This window comes from Populus alba, chromosome 10 (assembly GCF_005239225.2).
Source record: "Populus alba chromosome 10, ASM523922v2, whole genome shotgun sequence".
Classification (NCBI taxonomy): Eukaryota; Viridiplantae; Streptophyta; class Magnoliopsida; order Malpighiales; family Salicaceae; genus Populus; species Populus alba.
In genome coordinates, this window is record NC_133293.1 from 14,149,268 (window position 1) to 14,162,505 (window position 13,238).

At 35.9% G+C, this 13,238-nt stretch overlaps 1 protein-coding gene across 1 annotated transcript; it reads left to right on the plus strand.

Moving 5' to 3' along the window:
- The first annotated feature begins 1,407 nt into the window (after positions 1-1,407).
- LOC118047465 (phosphoenolpyruvate carboxylase 4) lies at positions 1,408-13,005 on the plus strand. The gene is made up of 20 exons (XM_035056772.2): positions 1,408-1,692; positions 2,322-2,485; positions 2,573-2,687; positions 2,996-3,073; positions 3,184-3,252; positions 3,395-3,473; positions 3,613-3,689; positions 3,802-3,897; positions 4,746-4,887; positions 5,907-6,038; positions 6,307-6,380; positions 6,488-6,766; positions 7,686-7,811; positions 7,939-8,040; positions 8,124-8,270; positions 9,687-9,785; positions 9,923-10,011; positions 10,749-10,875; positions 10,961-11,167; positions 12,009-13,005. The coding sequence occupies exons 1-20, from the start codon at positions 1,537-1,539 to the stop codon at positions 12,834-12,836; spliced, it is 3,186 nt and encodes a 1,061-aa protein (XP_034912663.1). The 5' UTR covers positions 1,408-1,536; the 3' UTR covers positions 12,837-13,005.
- Positions 13,006-13,238: the final 233 nt, after the last annotated feature.

The following is a 13,238-nucleotide window of genomic DNA, read 5'->3' on the forward strand; positions in this document are numbered from 1 at the left end:
AGACACGTGAACATTCCCGTCTACAGTCAAAACTATTGACTGTGGGTCGACCAATGAAAAACTAGACTAACTTGACCCCTTCAAAAAGACTAACTTTGTTCTGTATTACAATCGAGATTAAAAAAAAAAAAAAAAAAACTGAAAATGACGGAGAAAACACCGTGCAAATTGACACAAACTTCTATTCACCGAAATAGAATGATTTGCACATTGACACGAACTTTATTCACCGAAATATAATAGTTTTTTTTTTTTACCTTTCAACAAAAAAAATAAATAAATAGTTAGCGTGCTCATCGGGGTAATTCGGTTGTTTACAGGTGAATCCTTGTTAATTCCACAACTGTTTATGATAGTTCTGTCTTTTAATATTTCACGAGCATAATATAAAAATTATATTATTTTTAAAAATCATATTTATTTAAAAGTTAAACGGGTTAATTTGACATTTGTACTTGTTAACATAAAATAATTTAGCTTGAAATATTTTTTCTTGTTCATTTTCTTTTATCTTGCCCAAATTCTACTATCCAAATTTAGATGACATCAACTGTGAAAGGATTCAAACTTTTTTACTCAACACGTAAACCTTAAAATTCCCAAATCTCAAGAGCTCTTGCACTCACTCATTAATATTGACATGAATGTGATAATAATTATTTTTTAAAATAATTTCTATTTAATAATATATTAAAATAATATATATTTTTATTTTTTTAAATTATTTTTAATATTAATATATTAAAATAATTTTTAAAAAAGAAAAAAACAATTTTTTTTTTCAAAAATATCTTCAAAACAGAAAAATAAAGGGGTTAATCCATTTATCTGTCACTATCTGTCCCTTGACCGCGTCTTCCTAGCAATGTGGTAATCTCATATTAGTCCCCATTCTATTATCCATTTCTCAGCTGTCCAGAGTCTACGTTTTTTCAATTAGATTGCCATCCTATGATAAACATTCAATCAAGTCCTTCTGTCTAAAATCAATGTAAATTCTCAGCAGAAAAGGTTTAAATTATCTATAAAAATCACGTTATCTTATTGCGAAAAATAGTTAATGTAGATGAAAAACCTTAAAATATTTGGATGCGAGTACCTAATTGAGAATTTTCCGACACATTCAGGACACAATTGATAAACAAATAAATAAGTTTCGAAGCCAATTAAGAAAGGGTGTTTAGGCACTAATCTATTCCAGGCTGCCCAAAGTCAAAAGTAAAAACCGAAGTTTCACAAGGCAGGCAGAACGAAAAAAAAACAAAAACAAAAGAAGTGACCGGCCACATTTCGCTGAAAGAAATCCACGTGTCATAAAAACTCAGGTCCCACCGGAGGAAGAATAGGCCCCACCACATAACGGAAAATTTGGTACACAGAGGAGAAGAAAACAAGGACTCTCTCTCTGAAAACTCTCCACTATTCCCTCTCCACCTCCAGTTCACACACACTACTGTCTATGCTCTTCCCTCTTTAAATTTCCCTTTCTCCTCCTTTCCGTCTACACTTTTTTTATTTTGTTTGGTTTAGCTCAAAATGACGGACATAACAGACGATATATCTGAGGAAATTTCCTTCCAAGGATTTGATGATTACTGTAAACTGCTTAAAAATTTATTAAACGATGTGTTGCAGAGAGAAGTTGGTACTGGATTCGTCGACAAGCTTGAACGCAACCTCGCTCTCGCTCAGGTCTTCTCCTTCTCCTTCTTTCTTTAGTTACTGTACGTGAGCGATGAGTATGAACTTTAAAATCGTTTTGAATTGTTTTCTTTTTTATATATTTTTGTGTTCGTTTTATTATTTTTTTGGTGTGCCATCATTGATGCCATTTCCGCCTGTTTCGTTTTTGCATGGTTTTGTTTGGTTGAGGAGAAATTAGAGTAGGCGAAATTAGTAGCTGTTGTTATTTGTGATTGCTTACTTCCTGATGAATATTCTTTCGGTGATTATTTATTTATTTCTTATTACGTCCTAAGCGTTTTTTACTCCAGGGGGTTGCTATTATGTATTATATTTATTTTGGCCTCCCCTATACCTCGCTCCGCCCCTGCCGTGAACGGTAATCTAAGGTAAAAAAACTAAAAATAATTTATGTTCCTTTACACATATTTGCTAGTTGGTTAGTGCTTTTTTTTTTTTTTTTTGAAATATGAATTTATCTTATACATTTTTGCTTAGTTTGGCCTCATATCTGTTGTGGACCGGGATGAAAAGAAGAATCAATGAATTTTATTTTTTATAGCTGTATTTTCATAATTAATATTCAGATTATTGAGAGGAAAATATTAAGAGAAGATTTTTTTTTTTCGTGGGTGAAGAGTGCTTGTAATTTGAGATTGGCGGGGATAGAAGACACTGCCGAGTTGCTGGAGAAGCAGCTCGCGTCAGAGATATCAAAAATGACATTAGAGGAAGCATTGACGTTTGCTCGTGCTTTTAGCCATTATCTTAATTTGATGGGAATTGCTGAGACCCATCACAGGTAATTAATTGCTTTTTATGATTTTAGTTTCAGAAAACTTTTGAAATCAAGCATATTGACACTGCGCAATGTATTCCTTTTACGCAGGGTACGTAAGACAAGGAATTTGGCGAATCTATCAAAATCTTGTGATGAAGTCTTTAACCAGCTGTTGCACGGTGGAAAATCGGGTGATGAACTTTATGCCTCTGTTTGCATGCAGGTTTGTTTGTGCTGGTATTTTTCTTTTGAGTTTTCCCAAACAGTTTTCTGTTGCCGGGGCTTCTGAAAAATTCAGGGACACATCAACTCAGCCAAAAGAATTTTATGGGCTTCATTTGGTGGAGCTTTTCTTGCATGGTCTATAAGGACTAATAACTATTTCCATAATTATGAATTCTTTTATTTCCCTGAATTTCTTAGCAGCTAAACGGAGCATATCAGTATTATGTAGTTGCAATTTTTTAATGTGAGTTGTTTAGTATTTGCTAACAGTTACTTATATTGTTTTCTTGTCCAAATCTTGTTCAGGAGGTTGAAATTGTTCTTACTGCACATCCCACTCAAATTAATCGCCGTACTTTGCAATATAAGCATGTTAGAATTGCTGTAAGTTGCTAAAGAATTTGTCACTGATTATTATGTTGAAAAATGATAATCTTAGATATTGTGACAGTGTCAACTGTTAACCTTGGGATGTGAACTTGCTCTCTTTGCAGCATCTTTTAGAATACAACGATCGACCTGATCTTACACAGGAAGATAGAGAAATCCTTATTGAAGATTTGGTAAAGTTCCAGACCTCAACAATTATGCTTAAGAGCCACACAACCATAAAGTGTGGGAATAATGATCAAGTGTAAAATTAATTATCTTTCTTCTTCTTCTTCTTCTTCTTTTTTGTGGTTCATATTATTCTTGCTTTTGTAGGTAAGAGAGATTACTTCAATATGGCAGACAGATGAGCTTAGGCGCCACAAACCTACACCAGTAGATGAAGCCAGGGCTGGCAAGTCAATTTACTTGATAAATCTCAACTCTCCTCTTCCTTCTTTCCCCCCTTTTTCCGTGATTGAAATCACTTGCTTTGGGTTCTTTGGAAGTTTCTGTTTCTGATACCTGATGGGATTAATATTTTGATATCTCAGGCTTGCACATTGTGGAGCAGTCTCTATGGAAAGCAGTACCTCATTTTTTACGACGTGTCAGTAATGCACTAAAGAAGGTTTGTTGTCACTTGATGGTGGTTTCTTCAAATGAATGTGAGAAATTGGTTGGCTTTCTTGCTGTTAAGTTTTTGTATGTTGTTTTGACTGTTGTGTTTCTTTTGCCCTTAGCATACAGGAAAGCCACTTCCATTAACTTGCACGCCTATAAAATTTGGGTCTTGGATGGGGGGTGATAGAGATGGAAATCCAAATGTAACAGCAAAGGTAAGCCTTTTAAGTTTGTCTAATATGGTTCTCTGGTCTTTAATTTAGAATAAACTAATATAATTGGAGAAAATATTTCACTCATGGGATCTGTATGATAGAAGTTTGATCATTAATTTAGCTGACAGGCACATGCAAAGAATGAGCCCTAAAATCATATTGTAGCTTGGCAACGCCTTTTTAGGAAAGGCATATATTTTCCTTAGAACAGAAATGAAAAGGAAGTTGCTGCTGCTTCTTTTCAGTTACAATTAGCTGTCCTGATGAATGCCTAAGATCCTTTTTTTTTTGGAAAAGGCTGCAAAAAATTAACAGTATCATGGCTTTGCTTAAAAAGCCATTAATTTTTGTGCCATTAAAATTGTGTGGCGGTTATTTTTGCATCTTATCATTGTCCTCGTTGTTCATTAGCATCTTCCCTTCAGAGTTCTCACAAAACATTTTCTTGATTTAAACTATCACATGACTAAATCCACACTTTGAAATGACCTTTGCATTGACAACAATTACTATTAAAATTGAATGGTTGCATTATTTTTCTGGGCCCCAGAGGATTTTCTTGTTTGGATACTTTATTGATTTTTCTCAGAATTCAGATTGTGTATTTATGCAGGCAACTGTTTTATCTTTGCATGGGAAAAGCTAAGTAATTTACAAGGACTGATTTTGGATGTGGCTAATTAGCACTCTACCAATTTTTAGTAGCACTTCATCTTCTTAATGGGAGAAAGTCCGGTTCTGCACACATGCTGGAGTGGCAATAGGAGAATTGCTAATTTTCCTGTCATGCTGTCCTATTTTTCTTAGGTATGTAAAGTTGCTAAGAGATGTTGTTTTTATTGTTCCAGGTAACACGAGATGTCTCTCTCTTATCAAGGTGGATGGCTATTGACCTTTACATTAGAGAAGTTGATAGTCTCAGATTTGAACTGTCCATGACTCGCTGCAGTGATAAGTTGTCAAGAGAGGCTCATGAAATTCTAGAGCGAGGTTTGGTTCATTGGAATATCTAAATTGTTTTCAAGGTCTGGAGCAATTCACTTTAAATTATGTAAAAGAATTCCTTTGTGGACAATCAGAGAAGCAGCTGCCTAATTAGATAACTAAAAGGGCCTGCCCTGATAACTTGACTGGTAATTGTTAGGTGGACTGTTGAGTTGAAGTAATGGTAATTTAGTAAGCTTTTCAGATTATTTTATCTTGAACAATTTTTTTTAAGGTTTGATATGTGAAGTGAGAGAAAATGGTCAACTGAATCATCTTTTGAATTTCAGTGAGTAACAGAAGCTGGTGTTACTTTAAGTTGCTTGGTTAAGTTATTAGTGAGAGAGTTTATCATCATCTGAGTTAGTTTAAGTTGGTGGTGTTCCTTGTGCAGAAAGACAAACTGTCAAGTTGCTTCATTACCTTTCCTTTCATTCTTCCTATGATTTTCTTTTGTTTTAATATTGGATTGGATTTGGTGCCAGTGCTGTGTTGTCAAATTTGAAAAATTTTCTTCCACATCTTCCTTTTCTCACGATATGGTTATTTGGTATGATGACTCATGGAAATTTTCCTGCTTTTCTGTGATCGTCTCCAATTCACATAGAACTTGCTTTTATGGTTCCATTGAATTGTTAGCTTTTGCAATGACAAAATGTGTTTTTTCATTATCTCTTGGCTCAATTCCTGTCTTGGAGAGGATAAATACAGAAAATTACTGTTGATTTTTTGAAGTCCCTAGTCAAACTTGGTGGTAAAGTTTCTAGGCAGTTTTGACAGAAACTTGGTACAGAGTAGTGCCCTTGTCAGGTTGGGAGATTTGTATCCAGGCTTGTGATTAGTAATAAATACTGTTCATATGTGTGTGTGTGTGAGAGAGAGAGAGAGAGATAAACAAAAAATTGATAAAAACAAGTTTTCCATGTTAATCATGCATGGTTCATGCCACATGATATTTATGGTGATGATTTGCAGGTGTTTTGTTCTGCTTATAATGTCTGACGGTTGGTGAATATTGCATGCAGAAACTTCACCGGAGCATTGGCATGAGAGTTGGAATCAACCCACAAGCAGAAGTCAAACAAAGCTTCATGGCCAGCAAGCTCCACCACTTCCCACACAACTTCCAGCTAGAGCTGATCTTCCTGCGTGCACTGGTAAAAAAGAAAAACTGGTCTCACTAATCATTTATAATTATGCTGTTCCTGCAATATCCGTAACAGTGACATCCTATCCCAAGTCCCTTTTTATTCACTAGAGATTCGATTTCTATTGTCACTTTTTTCTTAGAGTGATAACCAACTTAGTCAAGTCTGTATACATTTCAATTCCATTCAAAGAGCAGGGGCATAAAAGAATCTACCAGTTGTAATGTTCAACTATCAATAACAAAAGTTCGTAACTTCAATTTATCTCTTCATGTAGAATGCGGTGATGATGGTGGTTCTCATCCCAAACTAGAACTTCCAGGGACTGATTACATGCCATTGAGTCGTCAGGTAAGCTCAATTCTCCAGTAGCAATTTTGTATAGATGTTTCTCTTTTTCATTCTTAATAGTATTTTTAACCAAAATAGTGGTTCTTTTTCTTTTTGTTTCCTTACAGGATGTTCAGGGTTCTTCAAATTCAGAATCTTCATTCCACAAGTCTGGTCATGGTTCTAGCAAATCAATTGCTAATGGAAGCATTGCTAATTCTAACGGCCATCAATCAGCTCCAAGTCCACGTGGATCTTTCACCTCCAGTCAACTCCTTGCTCAGAGAAAACGTTTTGCAGAAACTAAGATAGGAAGATCCAGCTTCCAGAAGCTTCTAGAGCCAAGTCCACCTGAACGTCCTGGAATCGCTCCTTACAGAATTGTTCTTGGCCACGTGAAAGATAAGGTATTGCTACGTTTTGCTGCTTCAAATTTGTCAAATGCTTGAAGTGCAGTACATGTAGAATAGCAAAACACATAACATGAGGAGTATCTAAAACAAAAATCCAAATCCAGTGTCTTGTTGAATGAATGTGTTCTGTTGTTGCGAGCAGCAGTCATATATTACAGCTAAAGAAAAAAGGGCAGTGGAGCCCTATTTGAAATTTTAGGCAATGTCCCATGTCCTCTATGCAGTCAATAGCTTGAAGTCAAATTTTGTTAAGAATAAACAACATAAGTTAGTATGGAGGAGGGAATGTTGGTGCAATTGTGTTGATTATAAGAAATAGATTAATGAAGATATTCCTTGGTAGTGCAAATATTTCCTGTAAGATTGTCCTGAATCAACCTTGTGAAATTAATAGCATAAACTTTACTCCATAATTTATGTTAAAAATGCTTGATGGAACATCATTCTCAAATGGAGTTTCTCATATTATTAAAGTATGAGACAACTTTGAGGATGTAGGGATAGATGATTAGGTAGACCAGGGCAGGCAGACTTTTGAAAAATAATTACTGAAAAATTCGAAATCATCCAAGTAAAGGACATGACAATTTGGCATCCATAATTGTGTTATTGATGTATGATGTGACTACTAGCGTTAGGTGAATTGTGGGGTCAGTATGAAAGAGCTCCTAATCAAAATACTTTCATTGAAGAAGGAGCTTATGGATAAAGGAAGTGTCATATAATTGTTGCGCAATTTATTCATGGGTTTATTTTTTATGTTCCAATGACTTTGGCTATGATTCTCTTTAATCTGCTAAGGTCTCTTACCATTGTTAACACAGGGTAAGGTTTCTGTTATTTAAAAATAATTCAGTCTTTTGTATTTTCTATAAGATGATAAATGTCAGTTTACTATGCCTGGCGATTTCAGCTTATGAAGGCTAGAAGACGTCTGGAACTTCTTCTTGAGGATCTTCCCTGTGAACATGAGCCTTGGGATTACTATGAGACAACAGACCAATTGATGGAACCACTGCTTCTATGCTACGAGTCTCTGGTACTATCTTCTGCATTCTTGTACCAACCTAGGCCCTAGCTCCTCTCATCTCTTGAGTAATCACTGAAAAGATTAAAAATAGTTCTTGCTTTACCTTGTATTATTTTTCATCAATCTTATTTTGTAGCAATCTTGTGGAGCTGGGGTGCTTGCAGATGGCCGGCTGATTGACCTGATAAGAAGAGTTGCGACTTTTGGAATGGTATTAATGAAGCTTGACTTGCGTCAGGTGGGCTTTGGTTCGGGTTATAGGTTGTAAGGTAACAAGGTGCTTGTATTATATGATTTAACTAGACTTTTGGAATGCAACAGGAATCTGGTAGACATTCTGAAGCACTAGATGCAATCACCAAATATTTGGATATGGGAACATATAGTGAGTGGGATGAAGAAAAGAAACTGGAATTCCTAACAAGAGAGCTCAAAAGCAAGAGGCCACTAGTTCCTCCCACCATTCAGGTAATGTGTTTAGACAGCATTTCAGCGACCATTGATCCTGAGCATCAAAACCTTAGCAATAATTTTAGTGGGCATAATCTACTGCAAATATTAAATGGTAGGTCTGTTGGGCTTAACGTATAGGTTGTCAGCTTGAGGCCAAAGAGCAACCACTCAATGCAAAATGCAGAAGGGCGTCTATTGTTCTCTAGGATCCTATTTTGATGGACCATAAACAAATAATGGTCTTTTTGAAACTTGTCTTATAATAATGTGATGAGGAAAGCTTATCTTTTTAAACTTCTCTATTGGAAAGAGAAATGATGACAATAATAGAATAAACAATGTTTTTTCGTTGTTTTTAATATTTGGAATTATGCATACTTGAATCACTCTATGCCTCAGTTTTGAGGAATAAAAGCAGCATGGGGATATGTTTATTTTTTTGGGGTTGGGTGGGGGTTTCTAAGTGATAATTCTGCTAATTGTGCATTATTTTTCTGGGATCAATAACGTGGTCGAGCAGGTTGAAAGGTTGGAATGACATGACATTCATTGACTACTTTTGTATTACTTTCTCTTGTTGAAGTCTTTTTGAGTAACCACTTTCTGCCTTTTGATTTGTTTACAATTAACTAAATGTGAGGACGCTTGCATTTGTGTTTCATGTCTTCTTTCACAAGGGGGAAATCATCTTTTCTGATCACTTTCATGTGTAAATTGAACATAATCAAACTGAAATCTTTTAATGCACAAGCATTTAAAAAGTTAAAACTAATATAAATCCCGAAGCAATTGCTAATCTATTAGAAACAAATTTGTGAAAAGACTTACAAATTTGTTCCCTGCTTAAGACTAGCATAGCCTTTGTTCATAAAATCTGCACATATAGTTTAATGAAAGATACAAGTGACAACACATGTTACTGTAAAAATAGATCTATCCCAAACATGTATGTGCATTCACTGGACACAAATGCATGGGACAGGGTGAAACCTAAAAAGCCGTGGAGGAAATTCTTAAGTTTGCTCTCGTGAACAAACATTATTTTCCAATTTGATTATTGTGGTGATATTAATTCCCTTTGGTGAAATATGTATGATCTAAAAAGCTGTATGGGAAAAATGCCATTGTAACTCATTTCTTGGAGAAAATAATGCATTCTTATATTTTGGCTTTCTTTGCCATTTTTTTGTAGAAATATAAAGTAAAACTCTCAGATCCTTGATAATTTTGCAGTGACATTATTGTAATTCCTGATTGCGTTGGAGTTTGTCAATGTGGTTGGATTGTTTAAAGCATCTGTCAAGTAATTGAAATCACCATAGAATTCATTACCTTTTGTTGACTTGAGAAAATGATATTTTCTCCCTGGACAGCATTGAAATGTATGCATTTTATTCATGTTTTCTTTGTCTGTCTTTTGGTTTTTGGCAGGTTGCTCCTGATGTTAAAGAAGTCTTGGATACATTCCGTGTTGCTGCTGAGCTAGGGAGTGATTCACTTGGAGCATATGTGATCTCAATGGCATCCAATGTACGACTAGCTGCTGCTACCTAGTCATTTATTTTTTTGTTAGTCTGAGATAAGGTTGCTGTCATTAATAGCAGAATATGTGATTGTAGTTCTTGTATAATAAACATTAACGTTGTCTTGAACTTCTTTTTTGGCAGGCGAGCGATGTCCTTGCTGTGGAGCTTTTACAAAAAGATGCCCGTCTTGCTGTTAGTGGCGAGCTAGGGAGACCATGTCCTGGAGGAACGTGAGTTAACACCACTTTTATGTTCAATTTTAATCTGTGAAATGCGTTCCCTGGTTTATTGTCATATGTTCATAGGAATGTATGGTTAGAGCATGAAAACAAGATCAGCAAATTTCATTTAATTTATTTGAAACGGTAATGTGTAAATGCAAGCATGCTTGTTAAAAAGAAGGGATTCTTTTATTTACCATGACATTTGAAATTGTGCCACATATTTACTTACAGTTTCCAATTTTTAGAAATAAAGTGATGTCCTGTTACTGTATCACTGTATGTCAAATGCAATTGTGATTTAGTGACATTAGTATTTACCAATTGTCAAATGCAATTGTGATTTAGTGACATTAGTATTTACCCATTGTCGTCACAACTGAAAATTTTTGAGGTATGATCTTTATAGAGTATTTGAAATATTTTGTAACATACACCAGTATTTCCTAAACAACTTCCTTTCTGCATTTCAAGACTGCTGATCTTTCTTTCGATGATGCTGTGAGCTTACTAATAGTTTCCTGAACCTGAGGTTTGACAATTAGGTTAGGTTCTGTGTTTGAGGGTAGATCTCTTAATGCTCATTTCATAATTCACTAAGTTTATAGGTAGTGGAAAATGGAGAGTTCTGTGACACTTTTTGGCATAGTACTTCGGGTAACGAGATAAAAAGTTTAGCTTAGTGTTAAGTTTACACTGCATTTACACTAAATAATCTCACAAGATCTATACATATCTTGGAATAGGCTGCGGGTGGTTCCATTGTTTGAAACTGCGAAAGATCTTAGAGGGGCTGGTTCGGTTATCAGGAAATTATTATCAATTGATTGGTACTCAGAGCACATTGTAAAGAACCATAATGGGCATCAGGAGGTATTCATTTTAAAAGCCATTTCGAAATTGATTTAATTAGATTTTTTTGATAAACTTTCATTGATCTTAAACATCTCGTGAATAGGTGATGGTTGGATATTCTGATTCTGGTAAAGATGCTGGGCGGTTCACTGCTGCATGGGAACTTTACAAAGCCCAAGAGGATGTTGTGGCAGCATGCAAAGATCATAAAGTTAAAGTAACTCTATTCCATGGGCGAGGAGGGAGTATCGGTCGTGGTGGTGGACCGACATATCTTGCCATTCAATCCCAACCACCAGGTTCTGTGATGGTGAGTTGCCTATATGTGCATCAAGGAAGCCAATGATCAGTTAGTTTGTTTACATTCTATTTTCTCCTTTCATTTTCTTTTTTCTGTTGAAATTTGTAAATGCTGTTATTGCTATGCTCCATCTTTAAGACTAGAACATGCTAAGCATAGTTTTAAAAAACAGCCATTGCTTAACAAAATCAGCACTAGAAGTTTTCGTTTTTCACTGTTAGTGTGGATAACGGTGTTTCACATTTATAATGGCTGTAACGTCGTTATATAGCTTTAACGGCCGTTATACTGTTATTTGTGAAAAACACAGTTATTTTCACAACCTTTAATACTCAGATTTGCGGTTGAAATGAAGCATCTGCCATATTTAACTGAAAAATGAAGAAAAAAATAGGAGGAAGAATCGTTTTTGGGAGGCAAATATAGGAAGTTGTTCCCTCTATAGAAAAGGTAAAAAGGAGAGAAAAATAAAGAAGAAAAAGAAAAACCACTGCAAGATTGAAATGTTATTATATTTATCACTAAAAATGTTATTATATGTTTATTCAATAAAATTATCACATTAACATGTAAAATTGGAATTTTTTCATGAGTTGCTAAATGATTCACAAAAATGATAGCCACAACCATTATTTTAACCACTAAAATCTACAATCCACAATCATCGAATCCGTTACCGTGATCGCAATTTGTATTTAGCTACTGTCTTGTATTTTTGGTTCTGCTGATTGCTTTTTCTGACTCATATCTGAACTTGTAGACTCATTCATTTCTAAGCATCAGGTCAATTGTTTAAGGATTTAGCCTTCGCCTTGTTATGTTAAACCTGTGATGTCCTTTCAATTGCCAGGGTACTCTTAGGTCAACTGAGCAAGGAGAAATGGTGCAAGCCAAGTTCGGGCTGCCACACACAGCTGTTAGACAGTTAGAGATATACACAACTGCAGTTCTGCTTGCAACATTAAAACCCCCAGAGCTACCTCGAGAAGAAAAATGGCGTAATCTCATGGATGAGATTTCAGAAATCAGCTGCCAAAGTTACCGGAGCACAGTATATGAAAACCCGGAATTTCTTGCCTACTTTCACGAGGCTACTCCACAAGCTGAGCTTGGTTTCCTTAACATAGGAAGCCGACCCACTAGAAGAAAGAGCTCAACGGGAATCGGGCATCTTCGTGCCATTCCATGGGTATTTGCGTGGACCCAAACAAGATTTGTTCTTCCAGCCTGGCTAGGAGTCGGGGCGGGTTTGAAGGGTGTCTGTGAGAAGGGACACACTCAAGAGTTGAAAGCAATGTACAAAGAATGGCCTTTCTTCCAATCTACCATAGACCTGATAGAGATGATTTTGGGGAAGGCAGACATTCATATAGCGAAGCACTATGATGAAGTGCTCGTATCTGACGAGAAGAGGAGAGAACTTGGTGCTGAATTAAGAAGGGAACTCCTAACAACTGAGAAGTGTGTATTGGTGGTTAGTGGGCATGAGAAGTTGTCGGAAAACAACCGGAGCTTGAGGCGGCTTATCGAGAGCAGGCTACCCTATCTTAACCCTATGAATTTGTTACAGGTTGAGATTCTAAAGAGGTTGAGAAGTGATGATGACAACCACAAACTCAGAGATGCTCTGCTTATTACTATAAATGGTATTGCTGCTGGGATGAGGAACACAGGTTGAGCAAAACAGCCGAGTGTGCACCCAGTTGAATTAAACTATGGCTTTTTTGTACGTTTCCTTTTCCTGTTCTCTCCTTTTAAAGGGCTATCATTTTGAAATATTTATGCAGATAATAATAATACACTGAAGTGGATTTCATTTCTTTAAATGCAAATCACTCATTCTCTTCGACCGATTTTGTAAATTATGGAAATCATTCAAACCTTGTCGGAGTCACTGTCGCTAGCAATTCATATTCATCAATAAAACTCCTACTAGACTAGCGTAGCTGGTTGAAATCTTCTTCGTTAGAGCATGCCCCTAAGCTGTAACCAGGCCCAAAAAGACAGGTTTTGGGCCGAAGCTGGGGGCTGGCTCTGTTTTGATATTGGTCTCAGGAATGAAAACTCCTTGGCATGTAGA

What these genes read in the sequence shown, in the direction of transcription:
- LOC118047465 (XM_035056772.2), top strand. Translation starts at nt 1,537, where the DNA reads ATGACGGACATAACAGACGATATATCTGAGGAAATTTCCTTCCAAGGA. An exon ending in ACATGCCATTGAGTCGTCAG is followed by an intron (nt 6,381 to 6,487) that starts GTAAGCTCAATT and finishes GTTTCCTTACAG; the next exon opens with GATGTTCAGGGTTCTTCAAA. An exon ending in TTCTATGCTACGAGTCTCTG is followed by an intron (nt 7,812 to 7,938) that starts GTACTATCTTCT and finishes CTTATTTTGTAG; the next exon opens with CAATCTTGTGGAGCTGGGGT.